Consider the following 21,117-nt stretch of genomic DNA (forward strand, 5'->3'; position numbering starts at 1 on the left):
AGAATTTTCAATTTACTGGAAAAGTCAAGGTGTAGTCAGGGAATTTCTCTAAGAATCTGGAAAAAATGCAAATTTTCAATTAGGATTATTTAAAATTGGTGCGCATGCGATTTTCATACCATCTAGCGTACTTTTTATTATTATTATAATTAGATGACCTTAATAGTAAGAATAAATATTGAGAGAAACAGCAATTGAAAAATTTTTTAGATAAAATGAAAACTCTAGTCGTAACTAGTCGTCGAGATATCTCATCCACAGATGATGAAATTAAAAAATTAAAGAATAAATGAATAATTATAAGATAAAAAAGAGTATGTATTACATATGCTAATTAGTTTTTTTGCGCTAAAAGTGTTAATTTTTCATATTTATTTAATAAATATAAATAAAAGTGCTATGGTGATTTCTTATTTACTACACTTTTCCTAAGTTATATTCTTCAAATACAGTTATCTATTAATCATACAAATAATCGAATATTTTTAAACTTAGTCAGGAAATTTTAAAATTAGATCTCTGGAAAACCTGAAAAAGTCAGGGAATTTTATTTTAAAAACTCAGTGGTCAGCGTGTTTAATTCGATGGAGTATACATCTCTAGACCATAGCACATTTTATTACAATTAATGGATATTAAAAAAATCTTTATTTAAAAAGGAAAATGTCAATGAAAAATAAAACGAGTGGAATATCAATAATTGCATTTATTTAATAATATCGTCACTATTTCTTTACAATTCTCATAATAATAGTTGATTAATAAAATGAAAAATATGATTCACAAATAAAAGTTTTAACAAAAGCCACATTTTTATTAATTTAATTATTCCTTTTCTTATAATGCTCCAAATTTCTTTCCTTTCGGCACATCAACGGCAAGACAGGAATCAAATGCAATAAACAGAGCTCCCTACATCCTCCTGTGAGAATGTAGGCATGATATCCATGCTACACACAGACAGACGGGCGAACGAACAAAATAAATGATACATAAGTTTTAATACCAGATTAAATAAATTTTGATTTTTCCAAGTTATACAGTGTGATGCAATAAATCATATTTAATTTTAAAACTAGATCAATAATTTTAATTCTTCGAAATTATACAGGGTGATGCTTTGAATGTGATTCAATTATAAAATGGGACGAAAATATAATAAATTTTCATTTTTTTGTACCAACAACAAATATTTTCTGTGTAAAAACATCTCACCCATGAATGGTATTCTCTCATTATTAGGCTTTCCATCACCTCTGCTTTCCATTTTTTCCTCGGTCTTCCTCCTTATTCCTTGTTGGCATTCTCTGCATCTTTGATCTTATTATTTTGCTTAGTTCTGCTTCTAGATTGCTCATTCCATTATTTGTTCTTCAAAGCCATAATTTTTACCCCTTGGTATCCTTCTGAGTATTTTCCTTTCTCATATATCTAGCTTCTCATCCTCGCTTCCAGATTTCCTCCTTCGGTACCGTTGTCCTCGATAATTACCGCAAGATATACATAACTTTGTTCTAAAGTCTTTGCTTGTTTTCATTCAGTTGTATTGACAAACTTCTGATTGCTCTTTTCCTTTGTGATTACAATTAGAAACTTGGATATCTAATCTTGCGAGTTTATGTTATTAATTCAAGGTAACATACAAATTTCCACTGAATATTTTTGAATTATTTCCAATTCGAACAATGTCTCTGAAGAATGTATGACGAATAAATGACCATGTAAAAACTCTTGGCAATGCAATGGAGTTGGATAAGACCACTATCCAACTTCTATGTGTAATTTTCAAACTTTGAAAACTATATTAAGAATTGAAAATACCTTAGATGGAAAATGGAAGTATCAAGTGGACTAAAGGCTCCCTAAAATTCAATCAGAAGCATTCGACATCAAACTTCTAAATTACGTTCATATTTCATGATATCCACGTGAATTTGACGAGCAAAAACTATTTCAAAGTTCAACGACATAAACATGGAAAAGCACCATAAAGGAAAAAATGATTTTAGTCCTCCGATGTTCGTGAAATAAAAAAAAGTTCTTTATTTTTCTACAATTGTTAGTTAAATTTGATTCGTTTCATAGCGTAGCATTTAATTTACCATCAAATAATGTAATAATTGTGGTAAACGAAATCAGAGACAACATAAATTTCTGTCTCTGAAAATAAAAGACAAATTCTTATAAATCAACTACAACAATTACCAAAAAAAAAAAGGACATGTTTACGTGGCTGTCCTACCCTGACCTAACGGCACTTCATAGGATTACATCTATTGACTTAACCACCCTTAAATCATGATGTGATTCTAATTTTCTGTGCCTCAACGTTTCTAGAACTAAATTTTTATCATATAAAAATACATTGCAGCCTTTTTTTAATGAATAACATCACCATTGACTTTGTTGAATCTGTAAAATTCTTGAAGCTTGTTGTAGACAATTCTTTGAGTTACATATCACCAATTTAATTGAAAATGTTTTGCTTGTTTTGCGCCAAAATCAGTTTCCAAGGAACTAAACTGTAAAATAAACATGAATCATCAATCATCAATAATGGAGGACATGTTTACGTGGCTGTAGCACAACGCCGACTGACGACTGAATGTCAACAATAACGGAGTGTGTAGTGCGAGAGCTTCACAGTCGCCTATAGCGCATGCCTGGTTTCTTCTGCCCGCGTAGTGACGGCACGGAGCGATAGGATGTTGAAAAAACTGCCCTTGTAGATGAAATGTCTCAAAATGTGTTTGGTTGAATTGCAACGCCCTGATATGAGCACAGAGCTTGTGATGTAGTGGTGTTCGAATGGAATTGTTTCGTGATAGGGAAGTGATAAGGAAAAACACCGAACAAGTATAAAACAAATTATAGGATATAACTATACAGCTAGAATACGAAACCTACTAGCTGGAAACGAAAAATCAGAAAATAATGACAGTAAAATATAACTCATAATAGACATTTGAAAACATATCAACCGTTAATATTTTATTATAATTTTCAAAAACCACACTTTATTAAGATTTAAATGTGCCAGAAATGTCAGAAATTGGTAATAATAGATTGAAAGAAAAAAATAAAAATAACTAAAAATAAAATAACAATACCGAAATGTGAGCTCCTCATGCGATCATATAAAATTTATATTTATATATTATATTTCGTCAATTTCTTAGACCTTTTGATATGTTTCTAAATCTTCTCGATTTTAGGTCTCTTATTATTAGAAAAAGCTTATTTTGAAACAGAAGAGATGTAAAATCAAGAAGATTTACCAACATAAATATGTATGTTACTAGCGCCATCTATTGTTGAAAACACGAACAATCTTGTTTATATGAAATATTAACTTAATCTCCACTAATTGATCAATCGATTGTAGTGTCATTGTTTTGAATTAAATAAGCATCCAAAATGTCAATTTGATGCGATAACGAAAAGTTAGTTAATTATTTATTATAAAATTCGTACCATACACAAAAACATCGTGAATTTAATAAAGTGTGGTGAAAATACTGATTACCGATTACTAAATAGCACAGACAACATCTTCTCAAGACAATTTTTCACATGAAATAATGTGAAAGACCTCACATAAACTCTATTTTTCTACTACACTGCATGTGGTCCGGAAGTAGATCGGAAATATAAAAAATTAAAAAAAAAAAAGTAAGTAACAGATTCCGCTTCCATAATTTCCTCGATCCATCGTTAAAATTCAGGTCCAGCATGTCACGTTTACCGCAGTTCTGCTACAACAACGATTGAAGGCCACTCTAGCAACCTTACAACGTTTCAGGGGCGGCTTCTCAAAGTGAAAATAATTTGATTATTCCTTTTAATTATATATTAAGTTTTTCAACTGCTTTTTTGCAATTGATAGTATCTATTGATAAAAAATATGAATTGTAATTCACTAAGAAAATTGAAGATCACAAAAGATCTCTAATGATCGTTATACCTGTCACCAAAACAAAGCGATAAGTTACAGACAAAGACAAAGGTGAAAGTTCAAATACTGAACCACGTGACGGGTGGAAAGAGATAAGAGTTAAGCTACGTAGTTTTTTTCAGATGAAATTTTGTTAAAGAAAATGATTATATTCGGCACAAAAATACAAATTTTTTGGAAGAGTCTATTGCCTAAAAAATATTAACGTGTTAATATTTTCTCCATAAATATGTATTAGAAAACATAAAAAAAGGCTACGTTAGGCTACGTGCCGGTAGCAATGGGTGCCAAAAGGACAACAATTTGTCAGGTGAATTTTACGAAATTTGTAGAAAATATATTCCACTGTGATCACTTTTTGCTCTATCAATCTGTTTTTTTTTTCAAATTTCGAAAATGGTAAATGTAAATTACAAAAGATTGCTACCAACAGCAAACAAGTTGAGCCGTTTTAGAAACTGAAAGGCCTTCAATATTATAGGGGTCAAAAGTTGCCGAACAAAGCATCGACGACAACATAAATAACAAGTTGCAAAGAGGAAAAAGAGCGTTCTCAATGGAACAATAAAAAATATCATTTTCAAAAGAAGTATACACACATATGTGTGTATTGAATACTCATTTTTATTAATATAATTAATTCATTCAGACAGTTATTAAATACACAATATACTAAGTTATAAATTGTTTAGTGTAGTCTACTGATACCAGAATTTCCTACTCTGATATTCGCACATGTAAATATTCATTTTGATCTTTCTTGTCCGAGCCTTGAGTTTGAGCTCGGATAATTTTTTTATCAGAGCATCATTCTATTCGATCATCAAGCCACGAGTTTTTTTTTTCTATTAGACCACTGGTTGTTGTAAGAGCCCGTAATAGTATAAAAAAGAATGGTTACAATTTTATTCTAGTAGATATACATTGCTGTATACTTCTTGCAGTGTGAAGACTTGTAATTATTTCTAGATCTTTTTTGCAGGGTTGATCAATCCCCTACTCAATGGTTAATTATACTTCATACAGTTCTGTCTTTGTTCCTAAGTTTGTATCGTTCAATTTCCATTCTAATAAGGTGTTTTAATTCTAACCAGATTGATCTGGTTCTTTTCATTCTTTCACTACATTAGCATTAGCAGTAGCATTGAAATAATCGATTACAAAAAGTATTATTGTGATAGACATATATAGCTGCATACTAGAGTGGAGCTCAATTATAATAAAGAAATCAAATTCTTTGTTTTGACTTGTAAAGTGACACCACAAAGGTGTCAAGAAAATATAGAAACGTAAAAAACGCAGATCTTTGTTTCTAGTAAGGGAAATATCATCCAGAAGTTACCACCAAGAGGTGGATGCGTATTGACTTATTACATATGTCTACTTTATCGGCTTATAATCGTTTTTGGTTCCATGGCATAATATTTCGTGATTTTAGTTGTCCTAAATAGAATCTATAGCTTCATATGTTGATAGAGCTAGTGCGACTTTGGTGACAATTTTGACACATATTTCCGCCGCCTGGCAATGACAAAGAAATTGTGGAGAATCCGTGGCATTTCTTAAGTGCTTTTCAAATTAATTAGTTCAACGACGTCTCTATACTGTTTCTCGAGATACCTAGTATATTTGAAGATTTTCCACAAATGGATAGCTCAATCCTTGCTATAGGATTTCAATTTTATGTTTAGTAACATCTAACTATAAATCTTAGCAAATACGGCAAGATTTATAAGAGTTTCCAGTCGATAATCAGCGAGAATGAACAACTGTCCTTTGTTTTCTTTTTGCCAGGTTCAAAGTAAAATTACTTGCATCTAGTAAACAAATTATCCATTGCAAGGATTTTCTCAGTTTCTAATAGTTTAATGATTCCATATTTATGGCCTATATTGGCCCGTCCCACGTATAAACGTGCCACTCCCGAGCTGAGTACATTATTGGGAACCAAGGTCAAAAAATAAGGCTGTCTGCCTGTAATGTTTCTTAATATGTGAATTGCTCAATGAAATACGGTGGTTCTGCGGCACAACTAGATTTCATTTTGAAATTAAAACATATTTTCGTTAAGTGAATGGGAAAATGAACAAAGCTCTCATTATTATAGAACAATATTCGAAACTTCGTTTTCAAGTTTCACCCTACTGTACACACCTTCTGTATTAAGCCATGCAATTATTTCTAGATCTTTTTCCATTGTGGATCAATCCCCTACTCAATCGTTGATTATTCCTCTTGTAGTCTTTACTTTGCATCGTTAAATTTCCATTCTAATCAGATCTTCTTCTACTTTTTCCAACCTTTGATCTGTGTCTGGCCGTTGTGCCTAATTTCTAGATCCTATAAGCAGGGTGGTTCAATATTTTTTTATTCCACTCAATCGTTATTTATTCCTCATGCACTTTTGTCCTTTATCTTTACTTTCCAGTTGTATAAAATCTTCTTTTACTTTTTTAGACCACTTTGATCTCGGCGCTTCCATTCTTCTTATACATTCTTAATACCAATATAGTATTGATATGATCGTTTAAAAAAATTTTGTTGTCGTCTAGCTCTAGTCCATTTACTAAATTTGTCACATTTTACAGTTTATTAGATTTTGTTGCACATAATTCAACTTCTCTCGTGTATAAACCACCCTACTATAAATGAAACTGTTTTATAACGTGTATTCAATGTAACGTACTACAAAATGTTTTCTTGTTTATATGCTTCCATAACACAATTTATTTGAATATATTTGAAATGAAGAATTACAACTGCTAGTACAGTTCTGCCCTTTTTTTATGTTTCCTTTCTGTTATCTTTTCCGCAGACAGACGTTTATTGTTTTTATGCACGTATTTGTATAGTAAGCCACCGGGTTACATTTTTTGTTGATTCTTTATACAGAGAAGTTACTCCTTGTTTGAAGAGTAATAAACTATTTTAGAGAATGTTCTTCTACACATTTTTTTATTTTCATTAGGGTTTCTCAAAATAACTAGTAAACGCAAGAATGTCCAAAATTATTGAAGTGAAAAACAAAAACATTTAGTACGAGGGCTGCTACTCAGATTTTGAGATAGACTCAGTGCATTGTCGTAGTGGAGAACGAGTGGTTTTACTGATTTTCTCGCACACTTCTGGCAAATAAATGCTTGTTTTTAAGGGTAATAAACTATTTTGGAAGATGTTTTTATATACGTATTTTTTATTTTCATTAGGGTTTCCCAAAATAACTGGTAAAGACAAGAAGTAAAAGACGAAAACATTAGTTCAACTGAGGGGCTTGGAGGAAGAGGCTAATAAGCCCCTAAGTCACCTAATTAAGTAATTTCAAAATCAACATTTCAAGTCTTGAAATAGTAATTATTAATCATTCACAAACATTTTTTTGCAGTATTATATTTATTTATAAATGTATCAAAAGAATCAAACAATACAAAAAAAAATATTACTAGATAACATAAAACTTATTTTTGGAAAAAAAACTTTTACTTTTGAACTTAAAAGTGAAGCTCTGTAACAAAGTATCATTAACCATTATACTGGTTTGCAAAGAAAAAAAATAATCAAGTTCTGGCATTCATATGTAAAATGACGTCTTGAATACAAATATAACTGCCGTTTTCTCTCATCACCCACCATAAAAACAACTATTCTAGCAGGAAAAAGTTGTCTCGTCTCAAAAACCATCAGTACTATGCCAACAGGCACACCACTTCTTTGAAAATCTCTTCTCCATCTTATTAATGACTTGATGGAACTGTTCGCCGTGTTTATCGGTAACAGTTACTAAATTTTCAGGGAAGAAGTCCAGGTATCAAGAAAGGAAGTGTAAGAGAGATTTTACATCCCATGGCCTTGTACGGTAACAGTAATTCCTTGACATAATCATCGCTTTTGTGTTCACCGAAAAATTTTCATCACACGTTTTGGAATACAGTCCAAGCAGGTTTTCCTTTCTTATTTAGGTGTAAAATACTTTACATGTAATACATGATGAACTTGTCGACGCTATGTTAAATCAAATGTGGACTGTCTCTTTCTTGACCAATGGCTAGACGTAACAACGGATCTTTTACGCAGCGTTGCCAAATGTTGACAGATTTACGTGATAACGAGTCTTAGGCTTGTTACCTCTATGTCTAACCGTATTTCAATCTCAAGATTTTGTGAATTGTGGCTTGTTACCCTCTCCCCTCAACTCATGCTCATTTAGTACGAGGGATGCTTCTCAGATTTTGAGATAGACAAATAAAAATAAACATTTATAATAGAATATGGCGTTATTTCTTTTTTCTTGATATTTTTCATTAAGATCAATATACATGTTTGAACCAATTGTCGCAATAGTAACTTTTTATTTGAACTGATATGTGAGAGCTCGCATTGTGGTGGTGGAGAGCGTCTTCTGCGATTGGTTTCACTGATTTTCTTCTGGCAAACGTTCTACGTTGCTCCAATGCAACGGTGGTGACATGTCCAGTTATTCGGAAAAAACAAGCAACCGTTTGCTTCGAAGTGCTTCGTGTGCGAACAACTTTTATTGGATTGGACTCGTCTCGAAAAAAACCTTACAATAGATTGTTGTTTATCTTAGAGTTTATACGCATAGTTTCATGATTCGTGACCTGTCACTTTCCAAACAAAGTTTTAACTGCTTTGACGATCGTATATATATAAAAAATACCTTCTGGCATAAAACACATTATCACCTTATTCAACAGTAAACTAATTAAACACACACTACCTCACAACTTTGTTTGGAAAGTGAAATATAACAATATGACGGCCGTAAAGTCACGCTCCGGTTGTCTATTGAATTTCTCCTTTTTTTTATTAAAACTCAGTTTGTTTTTAGCGGTTACGTATGCTTCTCTTTTAATAACAGCAACGAAAACTTTAACAATTATACTCCTCGTTCTCCTAATATTTCTGTTTTTAATGAAGACACTCGCAACAGAAATAAATGTCTCACGCTCTATTGAAACTGTCAAATATATCTAGATGAAATAAGTTTTATTTATCTTCGATAATCTGAAAAGGGAATACGACGAAGAGTTTTCGTAATGTTCTCCGCCATCGAATGAGTACCGCGATATGCAAATATTGCGTTGTAGTCCACAATGGAAAAGCACAAAGCCAAAACGACATTAAACGACACGAAGGCATAATACGTTTCGAGATTATCAACTCGAACATATATATAAAGACGAGTCTTTACAAATCATATGTTGCGGATTGAAAATGGAAATGTCCGACTTGATATTACAGTCAAACAGAATACAAATATTGTTAGGGATTACAACATTATATAAAAATAATAATAGACAAAAATATTATATTCTTGCATTTTCCTCCTTTCCTTTTCGTTATCAATAAGTGAATGATGGAAAGCATACCTTATTCTGATGGTTTAAGAATATGTATAATACTCAAAAAAAAGTGTGATCTAACCATTCTCTTCTTTTATTATTAAGTTTATTGATTTAACTATATTACACTAAATAAAACTAAATTTAAGTTTGAGTAAATCAGGTTCGTATTTTGTTGTTTTTAATGTCATGATGGCAATTTTTCATCAATAAGATCATTTCTCAGTCTACTCTTGGTAATGTTTATGATTGAAAACGTTTGTTCGCAAATATATGTGGAAGCAAAAAGGGAAAGAACAGCGAACGTAAGATTTTTCAGCAAATCGTAAGAGTCCGGAATACTATTCCAAGCGTTGAAAATGTTCATGTCTTCCTTTTCCAGGTCATTCAAAACGAACCACTTGTGTTGTGAACTAAGATCACTTTTTTCCTTCTGTAATATTTCCATTCCAACACAAAAGCATTCGTATTTACAGTGTCATAATTCCTTATTTTAAAATCCACCTGTCAATTTCGAGATAAGAAAATTTCAACTCGGTTGTTGTAGCATTTAGAATACTTTTGACAAATACTAAAGTTGCTTTGCTGTTTTCAAATTCCTGAAACCTGCTGGGAAATGCCTCCCTCATATTCAAAATTATTGTTTAAAAATGGTGTTTAACAATAGAGAAATTATTTTCTTGGGGATTTTTCAGCATGGTGAGAGAGTGAAACAATGCTTCATTTCAAAATCCTGAGCAAAATGGATAATTTCTCCTCGAATGTCATTACTTCTTCTAGCACCAAAAAAAAATAAGTTTCATTTCCCTACCTACTTTTTAACTTGAAGAAAAAATTACGTATATTCTCGATTTATAGATGAATTTCAATTCATCAAAATAAGATGTAATTTTGTTCTTAGTAAGTTTTTTTGTTGTTGATGTTCATTTTTACAGGGTATTCCGCGTCTTGAGGGAGTCAAAAACGTTATAACTATAAGGAAGCTAGTTCTTTCTACATCATTCGATAAAGCTTGTTTTTCTGCATTATAAACAATATATTAAGAAATCCAAATAAACATTTTTCCAAATTTTTTCCTTCTTAGCCGTTTTTATATGTTTTAAATATTTATTGAGGTCTATTTTCTATGAAAATAAGTTCAAAATAACAAGTAAAACTTCATCATTATCTATCATTATCAAGACAAATCGTCATGAAGAAATAAATCTAATTATAGTAGTACCTGCAACACGCTATTAAGGGTTAAAACAACGATGTCTACTTGCAAGCTAACTGAATGTGGAGTGCTTCAAGGCTCAGTATGAGGTCCTATTTTGTTTATTCTGTTTGTGAACGACATTGGCTATGTAGTCATAAGCGGTAAAATACGAGGGCCATTTCTTTTCAGCCTCCGGTAGGCTATAAATAGAAGGTAATTTCATATAAAACAATAATTATATCACCAAAGATTGGGTACACTTACTTGAGACATTTGTCATATCTGTGGACAAGCTTTTCAATACCCTCTTCAAAAAAAGTTGCCGCCATTGTAGCTTAACCGTTGAGTAACAATAAAGTACAAAACAGAACTTGAAACTTCTGAAAATTTCGTAGACAAAGCAGTAATGGTGAATCTGCGGTCATCTGAAACGACATATTTGCGTGCTTGGCCACCTTCATCACTCACATCATGACGGCCATCTTTAAACTGTCGACAGCATTCACGCACAACACCATCACTCATGAAGTTTTCCACATATAGACGACTTATTCTCCGATGGATTTCTGCAGTTCTATACTATAGAAAACGAACCACACTTCGCAATTCACACTTTGGGGGAGCATCATGGCGATTGACGCCTGAATGTCAACAATGGCGGAGTGTGTAGTGCGAGAGCTTCGCAGTCGCCTATAGCGCATGCCCGACTTCTTCTGAGGTTGAAAACAAAAACGGCCCTCCTATGTCTCTTTGCGGACGATACTAGTTTCTCTTGGTACAACTCTGATGTGACGGCACTTTATAGGACTACTTCTATTGACTTAACAACCTTTAAATCATGATGCGATTCTAATTTTCTGTGCCTAAACGTTTCTAAAACTAAAGTTTCATCATATAAAAACAAATTGCAGCCTTTTTTATTAAATAAAACCACAATTGACGTCGATTAAATCTGCAAAATTCTTGAAGCTTGTTGTAGACAATTCGTTGAATTACTATTCGCCGATTAAATTGAAAAAAATTTGCCCGTTTTGCGCCAAGATCTAAAGGAACTTATCAATCTCCATAATAGTTTATTATGTGTTTTTTGAGTCGTATCTCTGATATGCCCTTTTGGCTCTCTTTTTTTATTAAGATTTGAATTCGTTTTCCTAATTCGTAAACACACTACTCCTATTCTAGAAAGTTCATTTCGCAGCTATCCATTTAGGAACGGGGAGCTTGATCTTTATCTACCTACTCTATGTTCAGAGTTAGTTAAAAGCTCAATACTGCTCAATGCCAAAGAAATGCACAATCATCTTCCAATTGAAATCAAATCTGTAATAACTTTTCCCGCATTTCGCAAGAACAGACAACGCAACGACATGTATTCCGATACTAATACTTAATTTTGAACATTATTCGCATTGGTTTGATAATAATCTTGATTCTAAATATCAATCTTTGCAATTTTTGGATTTCTATTAATTAATTAATTTTATTTTGTTTTGACATAGTATACACGTAATATAAATAAGATACACATAAAAGTTTGACATTGTACAATTTCCATAATCTGAATTGGACGAGTAAATAAGTATTCTAAAAATTTAATACATTACTTTATTATAACTTTGTATTTTTCAATGTTTTCCTTATTTTTTCAAACAGTTTTCAAAACGGTAAATTTTAACACACGATGTATCTTACTTACCTAATTTATTCATTCACTAACACTTACACTAAGCTATTTACTAACACTATTACTAGTGTTAACAAAAAAAGCTAAGTAAGCTGGGAAAAAAGTATTGAGTGAATAACTGGCGTTAATTATATCTACTGCTGCGTTCCTTTTGAAGCCTGATGGACAGATTGGTTGTTAATTCAAAACTAACTAAATTTCTCCATAGAATTGCAACTTGCACGTAATAAAAGTAGCAACAATCATCTGAACTTCATCTACACATGTTTTTTATTAAGAAACGTCTTGGATTCCATTGCGCTGTTATATTGCATCATGTCAAGCGGCGTTTATACAAGGGTGACGCTAATATAGAAGGGATTTACAGTTATTTGTCGTTACGGTGACAATCGATGTTTTTTAATAAACCTACTTAAATATGATATGTTCAAAAGACGTTTTTGTATCGTTAATCAATGGTATATTACGGTCGCTAGATAAGAGCAGCACTTTTTTATGAAACCGTGTCTTTGTTGAAAGAAAAAAAAATCATCATATTTGTTTGGATCCGTTTTTAATGTCAAATTGCTGTTATTGAATGTTTGATTAAAATTTAGTATCAAGGACGAATAAATATTTATAGTTTCAGTTTCTCTATGTTTTATTGGTCAAAATATTTATCAGCGTAAAACAGAATAAAAATTTATTTACAATACAAAGTAATTTATATTACATGCTATTTAATAAGTTTTCGCATAAAATATATGACGTTATAATGTTCATTGGCTAAATTAGTTTTTCGTGTATACTTTGATCTTCTTTATTAACATTTAGTCTGGATACTGAATTGGATAAAACCTGTATTATAAAATAAAAAATGTAGTATTTCACTTGGAAAATAATTAAAAACTACCCCAGATAGCTTTCAATTTTCAATATAATATGTAGAAAAACAAATTTTCTATGAAAAATTATCTCAAATAACTTTTAACGTAAATAAAATAGTAACTTTAAGATCAAAAAGTTTTATACTCCGCAACAGCTTCTAGTCTTCTGCAAGGCCCAGATTGGAAAAGATTCAAATAATGATGAGGTAAGTGAAAGAACAAGGTGGAGATGGCTAATCAGCTTCAGCAAAGACGCTTGTAGTAGTACTAAAGCGGAAGACACTAAAACAAAAGCGTGGAGTGCTATTATGAACAGAATTAAGCAGTTTTAGTTAAAGTTATACTTATAGTTTTACATTTTTAATCCTTACTCACTTTTTAACAATAATGGGAATCAGTTTGATGGACCTTGTGAGGAATTTTATGCTCTTCGAAATCGTTTTTTATAAAACTTGCACTGGATTATCAATAGGAGTCGTTGAAGCACAGTTTGTGGAAAAAAAATTTACTCCTTTTTTAAATTTTTAATGGCGAAACTTTATATTTAAATTGTAGTACTTAAAATTCATATTAAGTGTTAAGACTTTATGAGAATTTTTTTCCTATATGAACCACCGTAGACTACCCATACAGATGAAGATTTTTCTATATAATTTCGCCGGTGGCTGATGGTTTAAATTGTGTTTAGTCTCTCTAGGTAGTAGGTCTAAAGTTCATAGATATGGCATTTCCAATCGTGTTGAAGGTTGAATTTTATGCCGAGGATTCTATACTGATCCAGAACAAATGAAGGGATGTTATTGAAGGAAATTTGGGGTGAAATAGTATACCGGAAAATTTTATCAGTTCGAATTAGTTGTGATAGAATAATCATCATGAACATTTTTCAGGAGAATCGTTTATAACATTTACGAAAATAGAAAAATACTTGAATAGAAACTCAAATTAGTTCGAAACGTCCAAAAGATCACAAAATACATTATTCATTTTAATAGACTGAAAATGAAGATCAAATAATATATTTATCCCTATAGTACGCATTGTAGCAAATCTTTTATATAACGTAATTTGAGTGTGACTCATATAAATTCGTTGATGCGCTCTGTAGCAGGTTTGTCTGTAACAACTTTATGTACGACACCATAAGGATATTGGCTTGGTCATTGATGATATTGATATAGAAAATCTACCTTTAGAATTTGAGGATGAGATTATTGCTAGTAACAAGCCTATTGACCAACAAAGGGATCTTGTACCGAAGATATTTTTAGTATAGTGTCAGTTATTGCACACTGCACACAAGAATATGGTATGGAAGAAGAAACATCTAGTTATCGATAAAATTGTAAATGCCTTCAAGGAAGACACCACTTCAACCGAGACACTACCGCTATTTCCAAACATTTTTTTGATTATGAACTAATTCAAAAAATTGTCTATGAATCCAACTGACTGGAATCGATATAAAACAATACTTGGGCATTTGCATATATATTTCTTTGGTTAAAATGCGTAATTGTCGAATAAAAAATATCATCAGCGTATAACGATTCGAGTTTATGCATATTCGAAAATGCATGCATTTCAATGACCATGCTAATTTGGATCAAAATAATGCAGACTTAGATCGCCTACATCAATTACACCATGAATAAAAAATTTCAAAGCATTCCATTTGAAGAAAACTTCCAGTGGATGAACAGACCTGCGCTTCTTGAGTCAGACATTATATGAAACAATATATGCCTGCTAAGCCCCAAAAATGGGGCTACAAACTTTTTGTTTCATGTGGAGCAAGTGGATATTCATATAAATTCCAAATTCATACTGGCACAGAAAAAAAAATATCGCCGTGTAGAAGAACCCGATCCAGGTGCAAGTGTAAACGTGATCATTAGGTTGACCAGAATTGTCCTACAAGCTGAGAACTTTGTTATCTACTTTGACAATTACTACACGTCCCTGTCTTCACTGTTAGAAGTAATCGTATTCCAAACTGTAAATTACCTTCGGATGAGGATGCAAAAAAATGGACCGTGGGACATCTGTTGAATATCTTGAAGGTAACAAAAGTATTTGTTTACTATCAAATTATTCTGGAGAGTTACAAAAGGAAAAATGTATCGATATGACAGGAAAGCAAAGCAATATTTGAACATTGATTGTCCCAGTGTAGTTTTGAATTCCTGGCTGCTTCATCGGAGATGCCTTGCACAACAAAGAGTTCAAAAGTATATGAAACTTGGAGATTTTTGGGCTCATACTGCATATTGTATGCGTAATGTCAATTCTAATCGTATAGTAAAAACGGGTAGACCATCAGATATGGAAAAAGAAATACAGGAAAACAAGAAAAAGTCAGGAACAACATCCCACGTTCCTCCGAAGGATGTAAGGCTGGATGGACAATCACATTGGCCATTGTACAGATAGGAAAGGAAAGGCAGAGATACAAGCTTCCCAAATGTACTTCTTTTTCATATATACAATCTTCCAAATGCGGATCACGTTTTTGTCTCAATAAAAACAATATTTGCTTCCAGAATTTCCACAATACTTAAAATACAAGTACACTGAAAATTTTTCAAATATACGCTAAATTGATTATAAATAATGCAGGGTTTTCTTCTTCAATGGTAATTTTAATCTTTGTATAATTAGAACCAGTTTTTTTCTACAAATATCCAAATTTATATGATCATTTCGTGAATGAGCAGATATTAATTTCAATAAAAAAATAAAAAACCCGAGTCAGCACATTGAAGTTTTATTCGTATTTTTAGCATCTTCTGCGATAGTATTTGAAATTTATGGAGAAAGCACCAATACCAACAGTTCATGGAAAAGTACGATATTTATTGCTGGAGGTTGAGAAATGCATTTCAATGTAGTTGATATAAAAAACAAAACAAAATCCGAAGACTTGAAACACTTTTGTACTTGCCAAAAGCTAACCAAATCGTGGTAACTTTTAATTGATGCTTACTATTGAAAATGAAGTACCTTCGCGTTGAAACCAGTTTTCAACAGAAGTGAAATGAAAACGATCAAGTAACATACAAATATTGGAATCAACAGTAATTGAAATGAATGAGAGAGGAATAAAAATGTATCCAAAAAACAATATTAGGTAATAGATTATGTATGGGACACGACTGTATGAAATTTTTGACAGTATGGGTCGAAAGATTATTCACATGAGTTAACTATTAGTTTTCATATAAATATCTCGTTTAGAAAAGATGTTCCAGAGGTTTTAAAATTACTATTTCCCAATAGTCATTCCCAGAATTTAATTTCTTAGTGCAGCTTGGAATATTTCGGCGTACACTTCTAATATTTTATGAGAAATATATTAGAAAGAAAAATGTTTTCAAGTAAGACATTTCTCTGGAAATTTAATTACTTATCGACACGACAAAAATAAATGGATACATTCTGTTTTATGTATTTGATACACGAAACGAAAATTTTGAGTAAAATTAGATTGCTTTGAAAAATAGAATTTTTTTGTTGGATTGCATTGAATTCAAAGGAAATTCGTTGTGAATACCGACATTTTCAGTAAGTGATGAAGCTGTATACAGTATGTTTATTTTTAAGAATAAAAAATGCAATTATGATCCTTTGACTTATTATTTACATTACCAATATTAATCTCTGATGGTTAGTTTCTGTGAAATTAAGAATAAATGTTTTTCAACAATTCATTTTTACTATTAGTAACGACTTCGGGGTTTTATGCTCAAGGACTCTGAACTGTTGTTTGTTGAAAAATCTCAATATAAGCAATCAAAACTATAACTTAACCTTGTTGCTTCATGAATTAGTAATATTTGTTTCACAATTATGCTTTCCAGGATATTCCCTCAACTGCTCAACTTAAAGGCAGTTTGAGAATATAAAAAGAATAATGTAAGATAATAGGATCAGAATGAATTTTTTTTCTTTAAATATTTTCTTCGGGTCCTTGTGTACAGTATTTTTCACAGGCCATTCTTTTATAAGAGAAACAAAGATGTTTTTGTAGATCTGTCAGTCTACTGTTGCCCATCATAAGCTCGTTTACTAGAGTTCTCTTTCGCTTTCGAGAAGATAATTTGTATTTTCATATGAAACAAGAAGAGATTTGTCTCAAATCTCGCACAAAAGTCTCGCAAAAACCTCGAAGTATTATAATTAAAATTGGCAAATATTAATAATCCTAATTATCGTGATTATTATTAAACGTCTTTTCTGAATCCGCATAATAGTGTGTACAATAAAAATTCTGTTAAACAATTGGGGTTGCAAGGAATCTTATCCTTAAGCTAGATGTATCTACACGTTAGAATTCTAGACATCTAGTAGTTGCATTGAAACATCTAGTAGTTGCATTGAAATGTAAAAATAGCCTTAATTTCTTTCGTCCAAATACACAAAAATTGGCAGAATTAAAAAATACTTGAAGAAGTCCATGAAATATTGATAAACTTAGAATTATTATCAAATCAACTATTAAGGTAAAATATGCTACATTTCCAATCAATAAATGTGTTGATTGACAAAGTAGAAAGTTGAGCTATTGAATGAGACCTTAACACTGACATAAAATAAGTTAATGAACAGCTTATTATAAATTTTCAGACAGCCCGAGAAAAATTCTTAATCACCACAAAAATACAAATTGGATTTATACCGTAGTCTTAATTTTGAATCCTCGAGATAAATCGGAAACTGTTTACGTTATCTTATAGTGAAGAAATGAAGAAAAATTAGAAATTTATCACTCAAACTTTGAAGGTGAAAATCACAAACAACAGAGCTACTGAAAAGTTCAGTTCAGTTCTCAAATCCAAATTCTGAGATCGATTTCGATGCTCTATGATCCAAGGAATTATGGACAAATCACATTGTCACAATTCTCAGTTAGCCTGCCTGATGGACGATCTGTGGTCGCTAACGAAAGGGGCGTTAGTTTTTAAGGGTAAAACACTATTTACCTCGATTTCCGGCAAAAATACAAATCCTCTGGAGAAAAGAATAATAGCAAAGCTGTAGATGAATAAATGAATCTACAAATTTTGTAACTTTAGTTATTTCATATAGCCTGGAAATTTTGAAAACCAAGTTTTTGTTTTTTTATATCCATCTTTTACAATAAACATGTTTTTCCAATATATACTGTAATTTATATGATATAAAATATTTATTTTTTGATTTTATTTTGATATAATATCGAAAAAACACACTAATTTTCAATAGAAATTCGCTCCGTTAAACTATTAGATTTTTCAAAAACTAATTGAGACTTTTGTTCGTTGAAATCTCTACTTTCTGATGGTGTGAAAAAATATTACCATGACTATGGTAAACTTTCTTCTAAGCAAAAAAAACTATTTATAAAAAATTTAAATTATATATGTATAAATTATATATGTTTGTCAATGTTCATTGGAATTTTACGGTTTTTTTTTTGTAATTAGAGCGAAAAATTTCAGTAAGTAACTAAAAATTGTATATAATGATCAAATATAAATCTTTGGGATGCAAGCTTTCGTTGTCTTTTTTGGGAAAATTTATCATTTCATGATGGCAAAATTTCTTCTGAGATTTCAATGAACAAAAATCTCACCAATTTTTCAAAAAAGTTCATATTTTGATGAGAGAATTTTCGTTTGAAAATTGAGGGGCTTTTTCGATATTGTGTCAAAACATCCTGAAAAATAAACATTTCAAACGAATAATTTGAATGATATTGTACATAAAACAGTAACTTTTCACAAAATTTCGCGAGGACAAAATGTTTTTTACATAAATTGTTGATTTTTTTATCATCTACAACTTTGCTATTCTACTTTTTCCGTAAGACTTGTACTTTCACCGAAAATCAAAATAAACCGTTGTTTACTCTTACAGACCACCTCCCCACATTCTCAACCACAGATCGACCGTAAACTATTATCACCATATTCTTCTCCTTTTCCAATGGGTTTCATCCAACTATTATTTTTTTTTTCAAATTATTATCGACCCTCTATTTTCACTTGTTGCGAGACTGGAGATTTGAGACGAGACTTTCCACTTTGTTGCGAGACAAGACGTCTCGTCTCATAGGCAACACTACGCCCATCTATTAATTTAGATTATTTAGAATTACTCATATTCATTTTTGGTTGTTTGAATATTTTCAAATATGTTAACAAAATAAACACGAAAAACAATCAATCTAATAATAATCGACTTCATCGACATAATCTATCGTCATTTTCGGAAGCACACACTAAATGGGGTGATGCGAGGAACAATTTGCCACTTTCACATACACACAACTGATAAATATCGTAGGAACCACTCGAAGCTGCTCTGGACGTTACTTTCGCTGTGGGTATTAGAGGCATTAGTAGTGATCTGGTTTCTAATTTTATAGCTCCGACTTCAGAATGGAGGGAAATATCATTGAAAGATAACGTTCGGATTTTTCCTCCTCGGGACTCGATGTTGATTTCTTTTGCGGCTTTTATATCCAAAGATCGAGTGGGAGATTCCAGTCTGAAACAATAGAAAAATAAATTTTGGCAACTAGAAATGTCGACTAATCATGATATTGGTTTTAATTTATAGAAAAATAGAATATAGAATCTCCAAAATTATATTTCTATTAAAAAATATGAAAAATTTAAACAAAACAGTGAAAAATTGTTCCCATTATTTCCGTTCCAAAAAGCTGAGTACCTAAAATCTACATCTTAATCCGATAAGGAAATTTCGCAGTTTGTTACTTATGAATAACTACAAATACCTCCATATTTAGCATAGCTTTGCAGAGCCAATTGGCTTTTTCACTAAAGAGATATAACCGTAGAAAAGTTGCCTCTTGGAGAGAGGTAGTAGTTCGAAGGATGACATGTTGTGGGTGGTAACACCAGCAGTAACCTTCGTGCAGTGTACCATACATGAGCTCATCGCTAATTTTCGAAGGAGGGTCCACGAACTCCTTCGGCTGGTTAACATTTTTCAAGGAGAGAACGTGATAACACGTAACTTCATGAACATGATGTCATAACTTGACCAGAAATAGATATATTTTTTGAAAAGCTCCCCATTGAGGGTTTATTTTAAACCTTACGTTCAGTACTCAACGAATATCCAAACGAATAAAACGAATAAAATTTGATTTTTATAACTAAAATATCTTGATACATAATCTCCATACGATTCTGCTAAATATGTGAAATAATACATAAAATAAGAAATTGAATTAAATATTAAAGCTTTGTACATAACGTAATGTGAAATATTTCTATTGAAGTATATATGGGTAGTTATAAGGACTATTCCTTGCTTCTAAGCTTTGCTCTTTACGAGATTTATCTGAAAATCTACGTGTTCAACCTGAAGATATCAGACCTTCTAATTTGAGTTGAAAAATATAGCTGCGCATGCGTTGAGAGATTTGGACTTTTTGGATTTACTGAAGCGGTTTAAGACAATCAGACAATAAATGGCAAACCTGAATAGTGATTATTGCTTGATAAGGGAGAAATTGCAAAAAGAGACTGCATTTGAAAAAAACAGACACATGGATAACGCACCTTCTCATATTTTGGTGAAACTAAAATCCACAAAGTGCCCTTCTTATTGGTTGAACACGTACCGTATCTACCCGATCTCAATCCCAGCAACTTTTTTCTGTTCGCTAACCCTAAAGTTTTACTTTCAGGAGAGAACAAACACGTAATCGCACACAAAACAAAGGGTTCAAAAGCTTAGAACATCGCTGGATTAAGTGAATAGAGATAAAAGTTAATGTTTTATTTTTATTAGGTCGTAAACTTCTCAAAAGTCTTCGTATATTCATATACTTTAATTGGCAAAAACACTTACCTCAAACAAGGAATATTAAACTAACCATTTCATCGTATTAACGAGATGTTACTGAATAACTCAATGCAAATTATTTCTATTCAATTGTAGACCAATAATAACGATATCAAGTTTTTTGAGAATTATTTTAAAAGTATTTTACATGAATTTCTAATATATGTTAACCAATTTTTAATATTCGTTTGCTA

The 21,117-nt window shown here is 31.5% G+C and overlaps 1 protein-coding gene across 2 annotated transcripts in view; it reads right to left on the reverse strand.

Annotated features, from left to right (window-relative positions):
- Positions 1–12,878: 12,878 nt before the first annotated feature.
- The window catches only part of LOC130894034 (gamma-sarcoglycan), a 184,895-nt gene continuing 176,656 nt past the window's right edge, over positions 12,879–21,117 (reverse strand). For both annotated transcript variants that reach the window (XM_057800558.1, XM_057800559.1), the window contains one exon: positions 12,879–19,594. In XM_057800558.1, the coding sequence (XP_057656541.1) occupies positions 19,288–19,594 (307 nt within the window). In that variant the 3' untranslated portion in view covers positions 12,879–19,287. The remainder of the gene's footprint in view (positions 19,595–21,117) is intronic.

The sequence above is a fragment of the Diorhabda carinulata genome, chromosome 5 (assembly GCF_026250575.1).
Source record: "Diorhabda carinulata isolate Delta chromosome 5, icDioCari1.1, whole genome shotgun sequence".
Lineage (NCBI taxonomy): Eukaryota > Metazoa > Arthropoda > Insecta > Coleoptera > Chrysomelidae > Diorhabda > Diorhabda carinulata.